The sequence below is a fragment of the Panthera leo genome, chromosome B1 (assembly GCF_018350215.1).
Source record: "Panthera leo isolate Ple1 chromosome B1, P.leo_Ple1_pat1.1, whole genome shotgun sequence".
Lineage (NCBI taxonomy): Eukaryota > Metazoa > Chordata > Mammalia > Carnivora > Felidae > Panthera > Panthera leo.
The window spans coordinates 137,391,293-137,414,101 of record NC_056682.1 but is presented as its reverse complement, the minus strand read 5'-3'; the positions used below and the strand labels follow the sequence as shown (position 1 = coordinate 137,414,101).

The following is a 22,809-nucleotide window of genomic DNA, read 5'->3' as shown; positions in this document are numbered from 1 at the left end:
AGAGGCGTCACGGGAGAGTGAAAGCAAGTGAGAAGACTGTCACTGAGCCACAGTAGCTGCTGGAACACAGGCTTGCAGCCTGGCCAGCATTCCCCCTCCCCCCCCCCCCCCCCATCCCCCAGCAGCCGCAGGCCAGCGCTTTCCTTCCTCTTGCATCTGATTTGCAAATTTACAAGTCAGGAACATTCCTGGGGGTGGGGGCGGGTTGGTTACGAACTCCCTAGCCCAAGGAGAGAGAGCAGGAGCGGAGTTTCCAGGTCATTTATAGCACTTCCTTGACGTCGAGGAAAGGGAAGGAAAGGATTTTGACACATACCTTGAACTAAAAATGGGGAAATTAAAAAAAAGGGGGGGTATAAAAGTTAGGATACTTCTTTCCTTCCTTGTTTCACATGAGCAGCCACTGAGAAGTCAGCTGGCTTCCAGTGTCTTCTATAATTGAGGACTGGAGTGACATGGATAAATGAACGTCACAGATAATCCGCAAAGCTCTTTCTTATCCATTAGCTTCAGCCTCTTCCCTCTCTGGGTCTTCTATCCCAGCTCCTGATAAGAAGAAAAGCAAGTAAGGCTTGTCCTCTGATGAGGGTGTGAAGGCACAGGAAGGAAGCCAAGGTTCAGAAGGACTCTCAGGGGACTGGACAAAGGCCCTGTGGGTGTGCTGGGTTTCTTCACACGGAGGAGAACGACTCCCAGCTGGAGAACTGGGCGGGACAATCTAATCCAGTCCAGGTCATTTACAGAAGGGCTAGCTGAGGCTCCATTGTAGAGGAGGTGGAACTTTCCTTCTAGCCTCTGAGGGTCAGACTGGGTCTGAGAATTAAGTTGACATTAAGACAGATTAACGAGAGAAGAGCATACAGATTTTATTATTACATGCTCATGGGAGCCTTCATGGGAAAATGAAGACCCAAAAAGAGGTAGGGCCCAAGTGCTTATGTGCCACATTGGACAAAGAGTACTAATTGTGAGAGAGTGCCAAAAATATATGGGGATGCTAAAGGAAGCTAAGAGTTACTTGAACAAGGTTTGTTTGCACTGATTCTCTTGGTGCCTTCTCCCTATCTCTGGTGAGAAGAATGTTTCTTTTCTCCCGATATAGAGAAGACAGCTCTCCACATCAGAGTTTCATCTCCTGCTTTTAGGGAGAAAAAGGGAGTTCAGAGGGCCCTTTTTGCATCTGCTGTTTTCAAGTGCTTTATTTATTTATTTATTTATTTATTTAAAATAAGCTCTACCCAGAAGATGAGGCTTGAATACATGACTCGGAGATCAAGAGTCACATGCTCAGGACACCTGGCTGGCTCAGTCAGTAGATCATGTGACTCTGGGTAACACACCAAGTTAGATCATGAGTTACAATTTGAAATCTTGCCATTTGTGACAATATGGATGGAACTTGAGAGCATTATGCTAATTGAAATGTCAGACAGAGAAACACAAACACCATTTGATCTCTCTTACATGTACAATCTAAGAAAAAAACCCAATGAACTCATAGATAACAGAGAACAGATTGGTGGGGCATGGGGGTTGACAAAATGGTGAAGGTGGTCAAATGATATATACTTCTAGTTATAAAATAAATATCATGGGGATGTACAGTACGGTGACTATAACTAAGAATATTGTATATCATATTTGAAAGTTGCTAAGAAAGTAGATCTTAAAAGTTCTCATAAGAAAAAAATTTCTGGGATGCCTGGGTGGCTTGGTCGGTTAAGCGTCCGGCTTCGGCTCAGGTCATGATCTCGCGGTCCGTGAGTTCAAGCCCTGCGTCGGGCTCTGTGCTGACCGCTCAGAGCCTGGAGCCTGTTTCAGATTCTGTGTCTCCCTCTCTCTCTGCCCCTCCCCTGTTCATGCTCTGTCTCTCTCTGTCTCAAAAATAAATAAACCTTAAAAAAAAAAAGAAAAAGAAAAAAATTTCTAACTACAAATGGTGAAAGATGTTAACAAGACTTATTACTGTGGTGATCCTTTTGGAGTATACACAGACTTAGCCAGCCAGGTGCCCCCCTCCTTTTTTTTGCAATATATACAAATATCAAATCATTATGTTGCACACTTGAAATGAATATTGTGTTGTATGTCAATTATACCTCAATTAACAAAAGGGAGGAGAATTCAAACTGAAGTCTTGAACTCCAGTCCAGTGCTATTTCTACTACACCACCAAGCCAAAGCTTTTTACAGTACTTTCTTTCATTAAGTTGTTTTTCATGGATTAAGTTCACTTTTGTTGTTTCATTATATTTTGAAAATAAATGAAACACATGCATGTTTTTTTGTTTTGTTTTGTTTTTTTACCAAGAACATTCTTTTCAGCCTCAGTCTGTGTTCTCTCACTCAGACTCGATTTCCCCCTCACTTTTGACCTCCCAGATTCCAAAAAGGATGGGCACAACTTGAGAGGTGTTTCAAATCCCAAATCAGGCACGTTCCTATCTCTGTTGCTGTTGGTGACCATTAGGGCTTGGTGGAACCTTAGCCAGAGTCTGGTTTCATCCTCTCTCTTTGTAGAGGAGAAAACCGGATCCAGAAAGACTGGTTTTCTCAAGGCCACACTGCCGGCTAGTAGCACACTTGAGTTGACTCTGCCATATCAGGTTAGCTCCATGTAGCTGCCGTGACATACATGGATCTCTTCCCCTTGTCTCCCCTCACCGGGATGCATGGGTGGATGCTTCTGAAATAGGCCTTGTAGGACACGGGAGATCAAGGGCAGGACCAACCTCTCTGAGGCCACCTTGGATAGTCTAGGGAAACACCACCCCCTTAGATGCTACTAAGATCTGCAGGGAATGTTTATATGGAAGACTCCAGAGTGATCTAACCTTCATCTAGCCACTCTGTCAACAAAATCATCCCAATCCTCATTCATTGGCACTATTGCAGATATATATGTGGCACTCAGGTTTAGAGGAGTGAGGTTCTGGATTTCTTTTGACCACCTGGGGAATGTCCTCCTTTTGTGAGAAGATTTCAAACAATTTTTCCAAATGTAGCTTTTTCTATTAATGGACAAGCAATAAGTTCAGTACATTTAAGGGGTCAAAGATTCACAGAAATACTTCTAATTCAGGTCATTTTAGGTCTTGGGATACAATCACACTCTATCAACACTCCATACAAGGTCTCAGCAATGTGTGGCTGCAACATGAAGCAGATAGAAAACACACAGTCATATTCAAAGGGTCCAATGGCTGGAATCCCACTCAACTGCAGGCAGGCTCAGAAGTCTGTATCTGATGGCAGGGGCACAGGTGCTTCAAGGCCAAAGGGCAGCACAAGGGAAAAGTTGGGGGGCAGGACTGGAGGGAGAGATGAGCCCATCGCCCATGCCCCTGGTCATCACTACTGGGGCCTGGTGGGGTCGGGGAAGGAAGGTGTCCTTCATGTTCTTTTGGGTGACAGGTAGGAATAAATGTTCCCATTTGTCAGCTGGAAGCAATACAAATGACAAAAGTGTTGGTGAGTGAGAAGTGGGGAACGACACCACTGAGGGTTAAGCATTCCAAAAAAAAAAAAAAAATAGTCAATTTTCCCTCCGGCATAAGGCTGATGGGATACAGGAGGCCTGGTCTTAGGGGTGTTGTTAGTCCAGTGCTCGAATCAAATGGGAATCACGTGGTTATCATGGAGCTTCAGGTACCCCTGAGAGAACATCCTCTGAACAACATTTAAGTACCTGGTCAAGAACACCAATGAATTAATAATCATTTATTGTAAATCACTCATAGTGTGCACATTATTAATGGCAAATAAACACCTGCTGGATGAAGAACTTCATTGTGACAATTTCCAGTTGGCATCACTTCTTTTTCAAACATTTTAAATTAAAATTCCAAATTCCCACCTTTCCCGAAAAGATCTATCTTCGAAGTGCTCCAACATCTTTCTTTTGCTCTAACAACTAAAACAAAGGGCACGCGGTCCCATGAATTCAACATGCTCTTTACAAGGCAACTTAACACACAACATTTTTTTTACTTCAGAAGCTACATAATGATCACTTCATATTTTGCTGCAGAATCAATGAAGGCTGCATGCAGGGGAAACATTAGTACACACTGAGTTCTAGATAACTGTCGGTTATTAAGATCTGATGGCCTAGTGTGGAAAATTAATATGCTTATTTAGCAGTAGTAGCTAAAGTACATGCATCAGTGGCTGGGATCAATTAGAATATAAATTAGATGTTTAAACATTTAAATGAGAGCTTAATTTGAGCTTAATTTTATGTCTGGCACATCTGCGTTATACACCTTTAAAATGACAATAGCAAAGAGAACAAAATCAAACACCTAAACAGGCACTGATTTATAGGGTCGGCTGGCCATAATCGGGACACAAAACTAGCCGGGCAGTGAACAGATCTCTTCGGAAGCAAAGACAGTGGAACATTAACAAGCTGTAAACAGGGCAAGAAAATAAGAGGGCCATTTCCTGTCATTTTTGAAAGTTTTCAATTCTCTTCTTTAAAAAACAACAAACACACAGGCACAGTAATTACAAAACAGAAACATTCTTTAGTTACTTAGACCCTCTCTTTTGTCTTCTACCTTCAGAAAATGTGTTTAAAAACAGTGTTGGGTTAACTGGTAGAAAAGAAAGAAAATGCTCTCCTGAATCACACTGAAAGAATATTAAATTCCTTCATCCTGTCAGGGTTAACATCACGTTCAAGCACATGACCATGTGTGTTTGACATATTGTAGCTACAACGATTAAATCACATGTTCACACTCTAATGTTAAAATCATAGTTACATTGATGCTAAAAACTTTTTTCATTGATAGTTATATCTTGACATTATTTTGAGACAAACGAAAAGTTCCCAAACCACACAGATTCCTTTCCCTCCCCAGCCTCTACCCCCTCCCACATCCAATGAACAAGAGAACTATAGGAACAAAAGCCATGAACTAAGGTATCAATGGCAAACATGTTGGATGCCAGTTCCAGGTTCAAGTGCTGCCGTCTCCAGTCCTGGCTTTCCGGGCCTTGATCATTGGCTTGGTTGCTCGTTTGCGGTCAGTGGCCAGTCCCAGCCAGCACATGAGGTCAATGAACCAAGTGGTTGGGTTGAAATTTAAGCCAAATTCACTCGCAGAGTAGTCAAAGGGAAAGGTGTGGTGGTAATTGTGGAAGCCTTCACCTAGAAGACAAAGTGGGTATTGAAATAACCCCTCCCCACCTCTCTGCACAGATTTATTTTCCCCCCTGGTCTGCTGAGAGTCTACCATGTACAAGGCACTATGTCAGGCTCTCTGGGCAGCAGAAGACTTGGTGTCTGCCCTTAGGAAGAATTTACTTAGTTGGCTAGACTAAATCTGAACAGATTAAAAAAAAAAAAAGGTTATCAGCGCAGAGTCACAAGATTAATTTCCCGGTATGAACAACTACCATGATTTCGGAGCTGTACTTAGTAAGCTCAATGCTAAATGACAACAGATCCTCCTTTTGATGTATGTTCATAAAAGGAAAATAGCCTCTGTGGGCTGGAGTGATTAAAGGAAGGCTCGTTGGGAGAGCTTGGATGACCCAGAGGAGCCCTGTTCAGATAGGTAAGTAAACTGAGGAGCCGGACTTTTACATGTCCCAAATCTGCCCATATATTATTCCACCACCACCCCCCACCCGCCCACCAGCGAATAGCTTTTCCTCTTACTCTTTTTTTTTTTTTTTAAATTAAGGTGTTTTCAGGAGGGATCTCAGGGATTCTTTCATTTGACTTTTTAAAACAGCTTTATTGAGATATAATTCACCATATAATTCATCCATTTGAAGTACAATTTAATGGCTTTTAGTATTTTCACAGAGTTGGGCATCCATCACCACGATGAATTTTATAACACTTTCATTACCTAAAAGGAAGCTCCACACTCCTGAACTGTCATCCCCCAACCATCCCCCCCATCCCTCCAGCCTTACTTTCTTTCTCTGTCATGGTTAATTTTATGTGTCAGACTGGCTGGCCGAGGCATGCCCGGATTAAACATCTCTGTGTGGTGTGTCTGTGGGGGTGTTTCTGGATGAGATGAGCATTTGAATCAGTGAACTCAGTAAAGCAGATTACCCTCGCCAGTGGGGGTGGGCATCACTCAATCCGTTAAGGGCCTGAACAGAACAAATGGTGGAGGAAGAGGAATTTACCCGTTTTTTTCTGACTCACTGACTGAACTGGATCTATCTCTTCTTCCCTTGCCCTCAGACTGGGATTTATATCATCTGCTCCCCTGGTTCTGGGGCCTCTGGACTCCAATTTAATCATATCAGTGGCTTTCCTGAGTCTCCAGCTTGCAGACGGCAGATTGTGGGATTTCTCAGCTCCCCTAATCATGTGAGCCAGCTCTTCATAATAAATCTCTCTCCCCTCCCCTCTTCCCCTCCCCCTCCCTTCCTTCTTTCCCTATGCATACACACACACACACACACACACACACACACACACACATATATACATACATATATACATGTGTATATATGTATACATACATATATATACACACAAAACAGGAGGCTACCTATTTATGTCCTACAAATATATACCTATTTATATTTATATAGATATTGTACTGTTTCCCTATATATATGGGGATTTATGATGAGGAACATATAATATATATTACAATATATATAAAAACAGAATAGTGTATGTATAACATATATATACATATACATACATGTACTGATTCTGTTTCTCTGGACAACCCTAATATAATCTCTGTAGATTTGCTTATTCTGATCATTTCATACAAACAAAATCATACAATATGTAGCCTTTTGTGACTAGCTGCTTTCACTTAGCATCATGCTTTCAAGGTTGTAGCAGATATCAGTACTTCATTTCCTTTTATTGCCAGATAGTATTCCGTTGTATGGATGTGCCATATTGTATTTATCCATCCATCAATTGACAGACTATTGGATTATTTCTGCTTTTTGGCTATTACAAATAATATTGCTATGGACAGTTTTTGTGTGGACATATATTTTTATATTTTTATTTCTCTTTGTGTATGAATCTGGGAGTGGAGTTGTTGGATCACATGATAACTATTTTTAACCATTTGAGGAACTGCCAGATTTCTCCTTCACTTCTTAAATAGGCCCTGGTCATCATGTAGTTCTTCTATTGACCACAGCCGAAGGATCTTGCTCTGTAATGAATATATCAGATGGATGGAACTGTGGTTTGCAGTTTTCTTTTTTAAATTTTTTATGTTTATTCATTTTTGAGAGAAAGAAAGAGGGAGAGAGAGAGAAAGAGGGAGAGAGAGAAAGAGAGAGACAGAGCATGAGCAGGGGAGGGGCAGAGAGAGAGGGAGACAGAATCTGAAGCAGGCTCCAGGCTCTGAGCTGTCAGCACAGTGCCCTACGTGGGGTTTGAACTCACAAACCGTGAGATCATGACCTGAACCCAAGTCGGATGTCCAACCGATTGAGCCACCCAGGCGCCCCTGCAGTCTTCTTTTTAATTTAGGTCTTCTTTACCCTGCTCCTTTCACCCTCATAATTTTTAGTGTTTTTCCTGCACTACAGTGTAGTATAGAGGAGTCTCCCCTGCTATTTTCAGAAGCAGACACTGTTCTGAGAACCTGTGTGTACCCGCCATCTATCACACAGTTCAGTGTGACGGGAGCCTTTCCAGGACCTTAATGAAGAAAACTGACTAGGAGCCCCGTGTTGACCTGGGTGGACTTAAAACCAGTACCCAGCTCTTCAAGGCCAGTGCCATGGTCACATTCCTTGGGTTTTCTGGTCCATCATCCCCACATCAGATGGTAACAGTCCATCTTGTCCCCTTGCTGTCTGATCTCAGGGCCAACACTGGATGTGGCCCCCCTCACTGCAGTCCTGTCAGAGATGAAGGGTGAGGAGGAGGAAGAAGTAGAAGCATCAGAAACTCCTTCCAAGACACTTTTTTCTCTGCTTAGCTGGTTGGTCCCATAGTTAAATTTGGGTGCTTATTCCATCTCAGATTGCTGTTGTCAACACGGGGTCCGAGCCTAACAATGTGGTGGGAGAAACTCATTGCTAGGTGATGCAGAGACCATTGCTACTTAGCCACAGGGCCTTCCCTTCCTGGGGCCGATCTCAATGCTCAAGGCTCAGCTTACCAAGAAGCTTGAGTTACTTCTAGAAAGATACAGCTAATGTCTATTTATTACTTACTATGTTTCAGCCACAGTGCTCAGTGCTTTAATGGGTATTAACACCTATAGTCCTCACATCTCTGAGCTAGCTGCTATGATTCTCCCCATTTTAAAAACGAGGATGTAAATGTACAGAAGGGACAAGTAACTTCCTAAGACCATAAGGCTAGTCACAAACTAAGCACTTATTTCATGCTAAGCACTGTTGCAAAGACTATGTATTAGCTCATCTAACCCTTTGGTGACCCCAGGAAGCAGGTGAATGCTATGATTATCCTCACTTTACAGGAGAAGACACAAGGTGCGGAGGAGCCAGATAACTCTCCCAGAGAGTAAGTGAAGGAACCAAGACTCAACCAAAGTTGTCAGAATCCAGCGGCCTCGCTCTGAACCATTCTGTGGCACCATGAGATGCCACACTCTTGTTTCTTCCCGTCTCTCTGAAGGCCTTTTTTCTTACAGTCGGTCAAATGATTGGACAGCTGAATGGTCAGGGCAGTTTGAGAGAAAAGCCAGCTGCTACTCCTCCATTGGGAAAAATTTCACAGTAAAAATAAATAGCTCCTAATTATTGATCACTTACTATATGACAGACATTTTACTAAGCAGTTTACATAGAGTATCCATCTTCATAACATCCCTATGAAGTAAGCATCACTCTTCCCATTTCACAGATGAGAAAACTCTAAATCAGAATGATTAGGTGACTCACCCAAGAACCAGGATTCTAATACCAAAGCCCAAGTTCATCCCACCTGACTCCATTCCACTGCCTCTCTTTACAGAGTCCAGAAAACCTTTGGAAGGTTAAGAAAATCTGAGCTGCCATGCTCCCCATTGGCTCTCACACCCCTACTCACCAATGGCACCCAGGGTGACGAGTGGGTTCTGCCGAGGGCTGATGTGCTTGTCGTAGGGCCGGTTTCCATACATGTGGGCAGCACTGTTGACCAGCCAGCTGATGTTGAGTGAGATGGTATAGCGGAGGATGGAGGCCAAGAAGTAGGAGTTCCACAGACTCTCTTCCCAGGCACACCAGGGTACCAGCGTGGGGATCACAAAGCACATGAGCACCACGGTGATCTTATAGTACCTGGAAGGCAGGACATTACACTACCATCAGGCACCTGTTGATGGTGGCAGAAATGAGATGAACAAGCTACATACAGGAAAAGCCAGGAATTGTGCCCATCAATTCCTTCAACTCTTTCTGGATAAGAAGTACCCTGTTGTGTGCTGCTCTGTACAGGGGTCACAAACCCATATACCTACAAGGCAACACAAGTAACCCAAATTTGAGAATTAGGATGGGTAGAATGCTATGGAAAGTGGTAGGACCTGTAGCATACTTCAGAAGAATTTCAACATAAAACAATCCATGCTGTGCTGGTGAAATCCGGGTATCTCAGAGCTACATTTCTCCTATAGGTCACCAGTTCGACAACTCCTAGCTACTTCTTTGACCAGTCAATCAACTTGGTACTCAGGTTTTCTTTCCTAAATGATTTCAAGGAATATGTATTTCTTGAATAATTTCCAGGCACATTATTTTGTACTAATGTAGCCTGGTAAAAAGGTAAACAATCCAATCCCCTCTCAAAAATGTTCTCTGTTCATTGGTGATTACATTCCAGGTCAGCATAAAAAATAAACAATAGTATAAGAACAAGCATGACCACATAAAAAGTAATCTTTAAGAAGAAACCATCAATAGTTTGATTTCCAGACCTATGTACACAGGAAACATTTACTGAGCACTTACTATTTGCCAGGCCATAAATACTGATGATACAAAGACAAATTCAACACAGTCCCTATCCCAGGTTTCAGTCAGGTGGAACCGCTGTTCCCCACCCTCTAGCCATGTGGAACCAGCTCTATGCAGGCACAGGAAAGGGACTGTGATATGAGTTCATAGCTCTTTCCTCCCTGGCCTCACACTGGCTAATCGAGCTTCCAGAAGGCCAATGTTAAGGTGCATATGTGTGAAACGGGAGGTGGCAGTGTGAGGGAATGTCATTCAGGAGGTAGAAGACTTGAACTTGAGTCTAGATCTGATTCTGGATGTTGTACAAGTCTTTTTTTTTTCCTTTCACTCTCCTCTTATGCACAGTTAGATGATTCCACAAAGAGCAGAGCATGAAGGCTTGTATGTGGATAGTCTATTTTGGGAAGAGTGAGACAGGGAAGGAAGGAATGCCAAGCCAGGGGTGCCCATGCTTTGGACACTTGAACTTGGACTGTGATGGGACCAAGTGTGATTGGACTGTGATGGGACCATCTGTGAGGATGGGACAGATTATACCTCAGAGTTATTCTCTCAAGGAAAGAAAGAAGGGATATTTTCCCATTGGTTCCAACTCCCTCCTGGTCAAAGGATGTCACATGGGATATTAGCTCCCTCACCTTTCCACGTTTGCTCAGGTCAGAATGGCTGAGTGCATTTCTGGAAGCATCTCAGGTGGAAGTGGCAAAGCAACCAGACAGGAAATAAGAAATAAGCAGTCCAGCTGAGCAAGGTACTGTTGGGTTACACCTGAGCCAGCAAGTGGCTGCAGCAACAGCTGGAGTGAAAAGATGGGCAGAGAGTAGGAGGTGGGGCACAAGAGGTGTCCAACACAGGTAGTAATTATAATACCTCTAGGGGTTCTTGTGAGGATCTAATAACTAATGTATACTATGTGCATATTATGTGTCACAGCTATTCTGAGACCTTTCCATGTACTGACTCATTTAATTCTAATGAAAACTCTAGGAGGAAGCAACCATTATTATCACCATTCTACCGAGCAATGGAAAGATTATGTAGCTGGGCAAGGTCACAAGACTAAGAAGTGGTAGGACCAGGATTCAGATCCAGGCAGAAACACTTCAGAGACTATCATGCTATTCTGCTTTTGCAAATGAAATCATGTGTGTAAGTGTGTTTTGCAGATTGCTAGCTGCATGTGTCAGTTCCCATAAAATTTGCTTTTCTTGGGCAACATGTTAACCCATCAGCACCCATTTTCAAGTCACTGGGATACAAGATGGCTGAATTTTAGTGGAAAGAGGGTACTTAGGAGGTCAGATGAGTGGGCTATGGCAACAGGCAATGAAGGGATTGGTGGTCTTAGATTAGGCTCCCTAGAGTCACATGCAGAAGGATTTTGGAGACTGGTCTTGAGAGATACTTGTAAGGAAGGGAGGAAGTCAGGTTGGACTGAGGCAGCTCATCCACAATGAGTTTCAGCAGATCCAACAGGGACCTCTAAAGGATGACCCTTTAGAATTGTTCCAAATTGAAAGGTATACCTGCATCATCCAGCCTTTGGCCTCAGGGTGCAGGGTGTAGGGCAGTTCCATGTGGGCAAGGGCAATTCCCAGAGAGGACAGTAGCTGTGAGGTGGGAGCATCAGCTGAAGAGGGGATCTGGGTAAAGCACGCAGATACTGGGCAAGGCCCTGGGAACTGGTGGTCAGCATGTGGAGGGACGGGGGGAGGTGTTTTTATGTTGTAAAGAATTGTAGAATGGTAAACTCCCCAACTTTGCCATTTCCTACTGTGTTATCTTGAGTAAATTATTTAATTGCACCGAGCCCCAGGTTTCTCTTCCGTAAAACGTGGTATTAACAAATTTATTGAGTTCCCACTATGTACCAGGTACTGTCCTGGTACTAGAGATATAAAGTGAACAAATCAGACAAAATCCCTGCCCTTGGTGAGCAGGGGTATTCTGGTAGGAAGATTTGATAAATACATGTATTATGTATATACCATATAAAAATTTACACATATGTATATTCTGGCAGGGGAGAGAGCTAATAAACAATATAAATAAATAATATATAAAACATGTTAGTGTAAATACTAAGATAAAAATAAAGCAGAGAAGGAGAATATGAAGCCAAGGGCAAGTGCTGAAATTTAAAATAGGGTGTTGAGGGAAGGACTTAGTGACATTATAGCTTTTGAGTAAAGATATGAAAGAAGTGAGAAGTTAACCATGTGGCTAAATGGGGCAGAAATTTCCAGGCAGAGGAAACCACAAGTACAAAGGCCCTGCAGCAGGGTGTTCCTGGCACATTCAGGGGCAAGCAAGAGAGTTGGGGCTGAAGCAGGTGAACGAAGGGGAGAATGTAGAAAATAAGAGAAAAATGGTGGGTTGAGTCACAGAAGGTGTGAGAGGTCATCAAAAGGGTTTCAACCTTTACTCTGAGTGAGATGGAGCCTTGGGCAGGTTTGCACTGAAGGAGCAGGGTGACCTGACTTATAGGTTAGCAGGGTCACCCCGAATGTTGTGTTGAGAATGGACTGTGGGAGGAGGGGCAGAAGCAGGGAGAGTAATTAGGAGGCTGCCACAAAATCCGGGCAGGAGAAGATGTTGGCTTGGACCAGAAAAGGGGTGGTGGGTGTGAAAAATAATCAAATTCTGGATATATTTTGAAAATAGAGTGACAGGACTTGTTACCAGACTGGATGTTGGAGAGAAAGGAGTCAAAGATGATATTAAGGATGGAGATGTCATTAGCCAATAGGAGGAAGCATGGAGGGGGTGCTGGTTTTGAGCAACATATGAGAAGCTAGATCTTACACATGTCAGGTGGGAAATGCCCACTACACATTCAAGGGGCAAGGTCAAGTAGACAGCTTGATATTCAGGTCTGGAGATCAGAGGGTGCTCTAGAGAGAGGTTTGACAGGAACAGAAATTTGGAATTCATTAGCATATTAATGTATGACACTCACATACAAACATTTTTTTCATCTGAGTTCCACAATAGCCCTGTGAGATATCTATCTATCTATCTATCTATCTATTATTTATTTACTTTTAAATTTTACTTAAATCCAAATTAGTTAACATACAGTGTAGTACTGGTTTCAGGAGTAGAACCCAGTGATTTATCACTTACCTATAACACCCAGTGCTCATCCCAACAAGTGCCCTCCTTAATGCCCATCACCCATTTAGCCCATCTCACCACCCAAGGTGGAAGTTCCTCCATCCCTGTAAAGAACTTATTTATTTGTAGGACATTTCTGGAGCTCCAGAGAGGTCATGGGACTTCCTTAAGGTCATACTGGTTGTACAAAGCATAGGCATCTTGCTACTTACTTGGCTTACCAAGAACAGGACACGGGATGGGTAAACTTACCCAGAAGTAAACCAGGCCAGAGTGTGGAATCTGGCCATTGTCCTAAGAGTTACACATATTTGAGTAAAGATGCTATATTCCAGCTGGACTGAACTTCTTCCCATTCCTCAGGCACCACCTTTTCTATGTCCCCTGTGTCTATGACACTCTTGGCCTGGCTTACTTGATGTTTCCAAATATCAGTCTAAACATCACTTCCTCTGGGGGGAATTTCCTCGGTCCACCAGAGCAGGCAGGGTGCCCCTACCCAGTGTTACTGTTGCATGTTGTACTTCTCAGCTTCATACTTGCCGGTGTAGTAAGCGGTTTGAGGTGAGGCCTCAGCCATGAATGCACATTTGAATCAACCGGGTGAACATTTAAAAATGACTGATGTGGGAACCCACGGCAGACCAGCTCAATCGAATCAGAATTTCTGTTCTGGACATTGATATTTTTAAAGTCTCTCCATTGCAGACAGACATTGATGGTAGCCTCCCTATAATCCACCCCCATCCTTTCTTTCTTGTTGGAATATCCTGATTTTGTTCAGATATCGAACTGTTCTCCCTGCAGCCATGTCTTTCAGGGAATGTGGACTCTACCCAGGACGTGAGTCCTGATTGGCTTGGAGCGATCAGTGATGATCTCATTCACTTTCCTAATAATTAATTTGGGAATTAGCCAATAGCGGTCAATAAGATATGAGGGGAAATGGGAATAATTTTTTTAAAGGGAAATAACAAATGTTGGTAAAGATGTAGAGAAATTGGAACCTTTATGCATTGCTGGTAGGAATGCCAAATGATGCAGCTGCTATAGAAAACAGTTTCTCAAAAGGTTAAACATCAAATTATCATACGACCCAGTGATTCAACTCCTAGGTATATGTTCAGAAGAATGCGAGGCAGGGATTTCAACATATATCTGTACACTAATGTTCATAGAAGCGTTATCCAGAGTAGCCAAAAGGTGGAAACAGGCCAAGTTTCCATTAATAGATGAGTAGATAAACAAAATGTTATATATATGTATACACAATGGAATATTATTCCACCATAAAAAGGAACAAAGTTTTCATATATGCTATAACATGCATGGATGGATGGACCTTGGAAACATGTTTAGGGAAATAAACTAGACACAGAGGACAGATATTGTTATAATTCCACTTATATGAGGTACCTAGAATAGGCAAATTCATAAAGACAGAAAATAGAGTAGATGTTCCTAGGAGCTGGAGGGAAGGGGATGGAGAAAGGGAAGTCCCTGTTTCATGGGTATGGAGTTTTTGTGGGGAATGATGAACAAATTTAGGGTATAGATATTACTGATGGTTATACAACATTGTGAATGTACTTAATGCCACAGGATTGTACACTTATGGTTAAAACAATAAATACTATGTTGTGTATATTTCACCACAATAAAAAAGAACGAAATGAGAGAGTGTTTTCTTCACCACAGAAAGAACACATGGGCAGAGATGGCCTCTCTTTTTTCACAGTGACACCAGAACCTACTACAGCCATCTGTGACTGTGAACAAAGACCAGGAAGAAGACTGAAAAACAAAGCAAACCCCTTAGGCTGACAGAGCAGAAAGATGGAAAGGTTCCTTGAATGAGCCACGGAACCAACGAACCCCAGAGTGGTTTTATCCCCAATGTCTTATTCTGGAACGAGCCAGCTGAGTCGGGACTTTCTGTGGAGTAGCTGAACGCATTCTAGTATCTGTAGTGGACACTGTCATGCCATCTGGATCTCCTTTCAGTTGACAGTCGCTGGCCATGCTGCCTCTGCTAGAAAGAACCGTCCTGCCCTAGGTCACGCCCTCTCCTAACAACCCTATCCAGTGCCTAACCTTACATAAGGGGAGTAGTCCATTGCCCAGGCCTGATCCCACTGCTTCACCTCTCAATGACTCTAAATGTCACCCCAACTTCAGAGCCCACAGTAAGGTAGGCCGAGGCCTTTGTTGGGACCAATCGGGGCCCAGCTTCCTCCTTTGCCCAATCCCATATCCATCATTTCTTCCACAGGTGTTGACCCCAAAGACTCTCTCCATTACACTTCTTGTGATGTAATATCCACCTCAGAGCCAGCTTCTGAGGTAACCTGTCCTGCGACATGGATACACTGCTGGGCCAGCAGAGTCCAGCAAAAAGGCACGCTCCAGAGCCTAGCACAGGGGCTTGCACAGAAGCAGACACCCCTACGTATTTGTGGGACAACTAAGTAAATGATTCTCAGCTTCTCAGGAACATAAAAACACTACAGAGACTCAGTAGGGCACAAAGCAAAAGAGATAAAATGCCCAGTTTTCCAAAAAACAACACAAACCACACAGTAAATGTGTAGCCTGCTTTGGGGTCCTTCATGAGATGCTTATCTCTTGGATCGGTGCAACACAGGATTGTGACTATGAAGCCAACACCTTGATTAGAGACATCTGTGCTTATCTGCGCCCCAAACCCCAGCTTCTAACAAGTTTCCACTGTGAGGTGTCGCGGCTCCAGTTTAACAGAATGATTTCTGAGCATGAGCTTCTAAGTCATGCTCTGAGCTGCCAAATATGGCAAAACATTGGCAATATTTTAGACAACAGCCAATCTAACAGGTTTGGCCTTGGTTTAGAAGGTGGGTAATTTCCTGCCTTCCTGTGAACACTCAGACCCTGAGATAGGAGAAGATTCCTAATATCATCAAGGGAGAACAAGATAATGGGTAAGGACTAGAGAGAAGGGTTGGTGTGAATCCAAGAACGACCTAAGGAAGAGAAGTTCTCTACCACAGATTTGAAACCAGAGGACCATGGGTTTGAGTACAAAACACAAAAGCCAAAGTACTCAAGCTCACTCTACACGCAGCCCTGGAGCACGTTTCTATCACTTTAAAGTGACAGCTTAGGGGTGCCTGGGTGGTTCAGTCGGTTAAGTGTCTGACTCTTTGTTTCAGCTCAGGTCATGATCTCGCGGTTTGTGAGTTCAAGCCCTGAGTCAGGCTCTGCACTGGCAGCGTAGAGTCTGCTTGGGATTCTCTCTCTCCCTCTCTCTCTGTCCCTCCCCTGATCGCTCTCTCTCTGTCTCTTAAAGTAAATAAATAAACTTAAAAAAAAATTTTTTTTAAGTGACAGCTTATCAGAACAGACCTACACCAGATGTTGGAACCCGTCCCATTCCCACCATCTCACAATTCCTCATCACATGAATTCCACAGCGGGAAGACGGTTTTCTGCATTTAGCTCAAGATAAGAAGTCCATTCACACACACAATCAAACACCATCACACACCATGACGCTCCAGTCCAAGTAAGTTTCAGTGGTAGGACACAAATGAAGATATGGGCCCTCATCTTGCAACTTTGTCAATGCTTTGAAAATCCTTATTTCAATAAACTGGATCACAATAAAGAGAACTGAAACATTAAAAATAGACTTGGGGTGCTTGGGTAGCTCAGTTGTTTGAGTGTCCAACTCTTGATTTTGGCTCAGGTCTGGGATTGAGCCCCATCTCAGGCGTGGAGCCTGCTTAAGATTCTCCCTCTCTCTGCCCCTTTCCACTGCTTGTGTTCTCCCTCTCTCATTCTCTAAAAAAACTAAAACTAAAACTAAAATTAAAACTAAACTAAAAATAGACTTCAGACAAAAAATTTATTCTATGGAGAAGAAAGGATTTGGGGTTTCTTTCTTTTTTCTCTCTCACGGTTCCCAAATCTGGGTGTGCTAAGCATCCTAAAACCCTTTTTTCTTTAGATGAAAAAGAAATTGCTGTTCTCTGCCTGCAAGCATTTCCTATTGCTTGACTAACCTAAGCACAGTGGTCCAGAGCCAGTGGCGTGTGAGATCTCCAGAGGGAAAATCATGAGAGCACGAAGGAAGGGGAAATATCTGTCTACTGCTGACTTCTGAGGGGGGCTGGCCTGAGGAAACGTGAAAAGAAGCAAATATCACCACGGGTGGGGGAGGAATTACAGCCCCACAAACATATCCTAATGATGAGCAATGAGCTGTCACTGGCATCCTGATTAAACTTGTTTGGTTTTGTGATTTCACTTAAAGCCTAGCCAGAAATTCATTTTCCCTACAACTTTTGCATCTTGTAGGGAACCAGGCAAAATCATCTGGCTGCTTACTCAACGTTCATTTAGGGGGCAGATAATATACCCTGGCAGTTTGTAAATGGAATGGATGGAACACTCTCTCCGCCCTGCTTTGTCCCCCTCTGGCATTGTCCACAGGGAGGGGAAAGATGTGATTCATTTGGATGCAGACCAGACCCAAAGGTGGAAGCCCCCTGATGGGGGAGCTCTTTGGAGTGTTTGAGAAAATCTTCCAGGCTCTTTGAATTGTTTAGGTTGACAATGGGCTCGGCTGCTGTGATTTTACCTCTTGATTTTACCTCTCTGGTGTTGCAGTGGCTTTAGGTGAGACAGCTCATGATGACTGCATTTGAAGTGTGCTCTGCAAGTCTTAATCAGTCTAGATTTGGCTCTGACCCTCAATTAGTCTTGACATTACTTCCCCTGTGCTACTTCATGATAAGCATTCCTGTAGAAAAAAATCTTCTAATTGGACTATCTAGATGCATAATCGTCCTCTTCTGGATGCCTCTTCTGCCCCATGAAGGAAGCAGAGATGGGGAACGGCTACTCCATGAAAACGACTCTGTTGGAAACTTGAGACGCAGTGGGCAAAAGACGTGTTTTTATTTTCTCTGTGACCTTCCGCTTTATTTGCTTTTGAGGTCTGAATATGGAGGTTAGTTGCATCCATCCACTTGAATTTAATCGTCTTTGTACAAACGGTTTGCATTCATTCGCTGAGCAGCAGCTTAAAAGATAAACACAATCGTTTCAGAATTTCAACACAAAGAGCATTATTTGTACCTCACTGACAATGAAGTGCTTAAAGACCCAGGCATGCTGATTGCCGAGACTAAGTAAGGAGGGTTAAAAGGCCTCTTTCCTTTTTCAAAGCTTTGATTCCATCATAGTAAGTAGATGGCAAGTTCTTTGTGGGCAGGAATTGTCTTGATCCAAGTCATGTCGCCCTCACTTTCTTGAACACAAAATGCTCATTAACACAGCAGGTGCCCAGTAAGCAGCTGAATCGTTGACCTGCACCAGAAGGAATGAGGCCAAGGATCCATCTGTCTTTGGCGAAAGCAATTAGGTCAGTTCCATCCTCCTAATGGTTTGCTACTTAGAGCTTCTCTAGTTGTCTCAATACAAGTTTAAGTTCATTAGACTGATGTTCTGTTCTCTCTCCGGGCTCTTGGTCTCTGTCTTTGTCTTTCTCTGCCCTTCCTCCCACTCACCTGCTTCCCTCCCTTCATGATTAGTTCTCAATTGTTCTCAGTAAGTCATTGGAACACAGACTAATTCCTGATGGTATGTAGAATCGGATGACTAAAATGAACACTTAAAATTGTGTACAGAATAATTTTTTTAAACTAAGTTGTTGCTGCCTTGCCACTTTCTCTCACCTTTAAAAATGTGTTCCATTTTCATCCTTGCTGCCTGAGATAAAGTGAGCACCGCAGGAAGAAACATAACCACTTTTCTTAATCTGGGGCCTGTGAAATTGTGTGCAAACACGTTTGTGTATTTCCATTTGCTGGGGTTCAAAGTCCACAGCTTTCAGCAAATTCTCGAAGGATACTCGGTTTTCAAGACCCCAAACATTTGATGAGGTTGTTGATGAACTTTGATTTTCTTTGTTTACTTTAGAATTTGGCTTAGGACTTAAGAAAACCTAATTCACTTCAAGGAAGGGTCGATTTAAAGAATTTAAAGAATAGTACTTTTAAAAATGAGATTGCCCTGCCTACTTTTTTAGCAGTAAAATGTTAAAAGGGATTGCAGTGGCACTAGATACAAGTGTGTGTGTGTGTGTGTGTGTGTGCGTGCGCCCGTGTGCAGTTCCCTAATCATTCTAGCTCACATATGTGGACCTTGTGCAGAAAGGGTGGTGACCTACTGACAGAATTCAACTTTCCACCCCTACCCAAGGGAGCAAGTTTAATTCCAAATTCTCATCAATGATAAGCTATTCACGGGCAGCCAGTCTCTGGGCAGAAAAGGAGCCAGTGGAGTCATTTCAGCCACTTTCATCATCAATATCAACTGTTGCTGCTGAACTGATTAGGTGAGCTGACCGTTTTTCTTGTTGAGAATGAACAGACTGATATACGCATGGCTTCTTCATTTCACATTTGAAAGTCAGGACCCTTGAGCACAATGCATGCTTTCTAGCACATTTCCTAAATTCAAGCTGCAACGTCCTTTCAAAACTCCCCAGGCCTTCAAAACTCAGCTCAAATTGATTTCTTCTAGAAAGCCTACCCTGATACGTTTCCTTTCAACTAGGGTTACTGCATTATTTAACATCCCATCACTACAACTGTGCTGTAAAGACTCAAGAAGATGATCATTTTAGATAGTTGAGTTGTCTGACGAGCTGACGGTGTACGTGTTCAACTACACCAACTTAAAAAAAATTGTATGTGAAAATCACTATCCATTTTTCTGCCTTCCTAATCAGTTTATGGAACAAAACTTGACCTTCCTTGATGGTGATGAGTGTCTTATACTGGATTCCCCAGAAGGCAGGGCTTAAAACAAAAGCTTATATGCTACTAATTTATAAAAGGAGCTCAGTCCAAGGAAAACAGAATGTGGGGGAGCTGATAGGAGTGTGTGTGACTGAGCCAGCCACTGCTTGATATCTCAGCCTGGTGGGACCATCCTCCAAAAGACCATATGGATGACTGAGCCTCAGAACACTCTCTCTAAGAGCAGGATGCGGGAAGAATGTGTCTCCCAGCAACCTGCTCTCATTGCCCCCTACCTCCACCCCCCACCACATGAACTTTAGGATTATTAACACGAATGTCACGGGCTCTAGCACCAGCAGGGATGCCTTAAGGCAGGAGGCACACACAGTGCTAACGTGACATCCTGTAGGGATGAACCTACCCAAAGCTAGTTGGAGTGCATAAACAGCTGTGCAGAACATGTAGGCAAGAGCCCCAGGACAGAGCGGGTTGAGACAGTGGTGTCTAACCTGCAGGTGTCTGATGCAATGAGTTTTGGAATATAGGTGTGTGCTCTATGTTCTGTTCGCAGAGTCCATTGAGGTGTGAAGAGTCATTGTAAGAACTGGTTTCTACATTGGGGCGCCTGGATGGCTCAGTCAGTTAAGTGACTGACTTCAGCTCAGGTCATGATCTCATGGTTTGTGAGTTCAAGCCCTGCCATTGGGCTCTGTGCTGACAGCTCGGAGCCTGGAGCCTGGTTCAGATTCTGTGTCTCCCTCTTTCTGCCCCTCCCCTGCTTGTGCTCTGTCTGTGTGTCTGTCTCTCTCTCTCAAAAACAAATAAACATTAAAAAATTAAAAAAAATAAAACAGCTGGATTCTACATTCACTTATTAAATCTTGCTGATCCCTCCCTCATTTTCAGGTACACCGATAAGCTGTCACTTGTGTTTGTCAGTGTTCTCTCCTGCAGTAGCTTCTCTGTCACCTTCTAATTTGTTTCTCTCATTCTGCAAAGGGTGTGAAAACCAGACAGCTGGGTTTGTTCAACTTGCGTGAAATGAAGAACACACAGGCTCTGGGTGAGACCTGAAGAGGGTCACCTGTACCGAAACTCAAAATGCAAAATCATTAGCAATGTGACATTTCTTCAAAGATCTCTTTCTGTGGAGGTAGAGGGTGGACCATTCACTTTGGAGTTTAGAGAATTCCATGAAACAATGTGAACCTGGCACTATCTCCAGTGAAGATTCTCTTTATTTATAGGTCCTTAGTTTTATTCCCATTAATTCCAAGTACCGGACGGCTTAGTTTCTGATTGGTGAGACACGAGCGTATTTAGTTTCCACTGCACTCTGTGCATTTGAACTTAATGATATCATTATGCTGCCTGTGATTTCCTTGAAGACACTTCTGTATAAACAGTGTGAGGTAGGGATGCACGGTGTGTGTGTGTGTGTGTGTGTGTGTGTGTGTGCGTGCGTGTATTTTTTGTTTTTATTTCTTTGGTTTTTAAAAAATTTTTTTAATTTTATTTTTTTGTGTACTTTCATAATTTTATTTTTTTAATTTACATCCAAATTAGTTAGCATATAGGGCAACAATGATTTCAGGAGTAGATTCCTTAGTGCCTCTTACCCATTTAGCCCATCCGCCTCCCACAACCCCTCCAGTAACCCTCTGTTTGTTCTCCATATTTAAGAGTCTCTTATGTTTTGTCCCCCTCCCTGTTTTTATATTATTTTTGCTTCCCTTCCCTTATGTTCATCTTTTCTGTGTCTTAAAGTCCTCATATGAGTGAACTCATATGATATTTGCCTTTCTCTGACTAATTTTGCTTAGCATAATACCCTCTAGTTCCATAGTTGCAAATGGCAAGATTTCATTCTTTTTGATTGCCGAGTAATACTCCATCGTGTGTGTGTGTGTGTGTGTGTGTGTGTGTGTGTGTGTGTATACACACTACATCTTCTTTATCCATTCATCCATCGATGGACATTTGGGCTCTTTCCATACTTTGGCTATTGTTGGTAGTGCTGCTATAAACCTTGGAGTGCATGTGCCCCTTCAAAACAGCACACCTGTATCCCTTGGATAAATACCTAGTAGTACAATTGCTGGGTCGTAGGGTAGTTCTATTTTTAATTTTTTTGAGGAACCTCCATACTGTTTTCCAGAGTGGCTGCACCAGTTTGCATTCCCACCAGCAGTGCAAAAGAGATCCTCTCTCTCCACATTCTTGCCAACATCTGTTGTTGCCTGAGTTGTTAATGTTAGCCATTCTGACAGGTGTAAGGTGGTATCTCATTGTGATTTTGATTTGTATTTCCCTGATGATGAGTGAGGTTGAGCATTTTTTCATGTGTCAGTTGGCCATCTGGATGTCTTCTTTGGAGAAGTGTCTATTCATGTCTTTGGCCCATTTCTTGACTTGATTATTTGCTTCTTGGGTGTTGAGTTTGATAAGTTCTTTATAGATTTTGGATACTAAGCCTTTATCTGATATGTCATTTGCAAATATCTCCTCCCATTCTGTCGGTTGCCTTTTAGTTTTGCTGATTGTTTCCTTCTCTGTGCAGAAGTTTTTATTTTGTTGAGGTCCCAGTAATTAATTTTTGCTTTTGTTTCCCTTGCCTCTGGAGATGTGTTGAGTAAGAAGTTGCTGTGGCCAAGATCTAAGAGGTTTTTGCCTGCTTTCTCCTCCAGGATTTTGATGGCTTCCTGTCTTACATTTAGGTCTTTCATGCATTTTGAGTTTATTTTTGTGTATGGTGTAAGAAAGTGGCCCAGGTTCATTCTTCTGCATGTCGCTGTCCAGTTTTCCCAGCACCACTTGCTGAGAAGACTGTCTTTATTCCATTGGATATTCTTTCCTGCTTTGTCAAAGATTAGTTGGCCACACATTTGTGGGTCCATTTCTGGGTTCTCTATTCTGTTCCATTGATCTGAGTGTCTGTTCTTGTGCCAGTACCATACTGTCTTGATGATTACAGCAT

General features: G+C 42.9%; 1 protein-coding gene across 1 annotated transcript in view; it reads right to left on the bottom strand.

Annotated features, from left to right (window-relative positions):
- Window positions 1–3,705: 3,705 nt before the first annotated feature.
- SCD5 (stearoyl-CoA desaturase 5) overlaps window positions 3,706–22,809 on the bottom strand; it is a 154,617-nt gene continuing 135,513 nt past the window's right edge. Inside the window, exons 4-5 of the mRNA XM_042936065.1 lie at window positions 9,020–9,252; window positions 3,706–5,158 (exon numbers count right to left, since the gene is read on the bottom strand). Of these exons, the coding sequence (XP_042791999.1) occupies window positions 4,968–5,158; window positions 9,020–9,252 (424 nt within the window). The 3' untranslated portion in view covers window positions 3,706–4,967. The remainder of the gene's footprint in view (window positions 5,159–9,019; window positions 9,253–22,809) is intronic.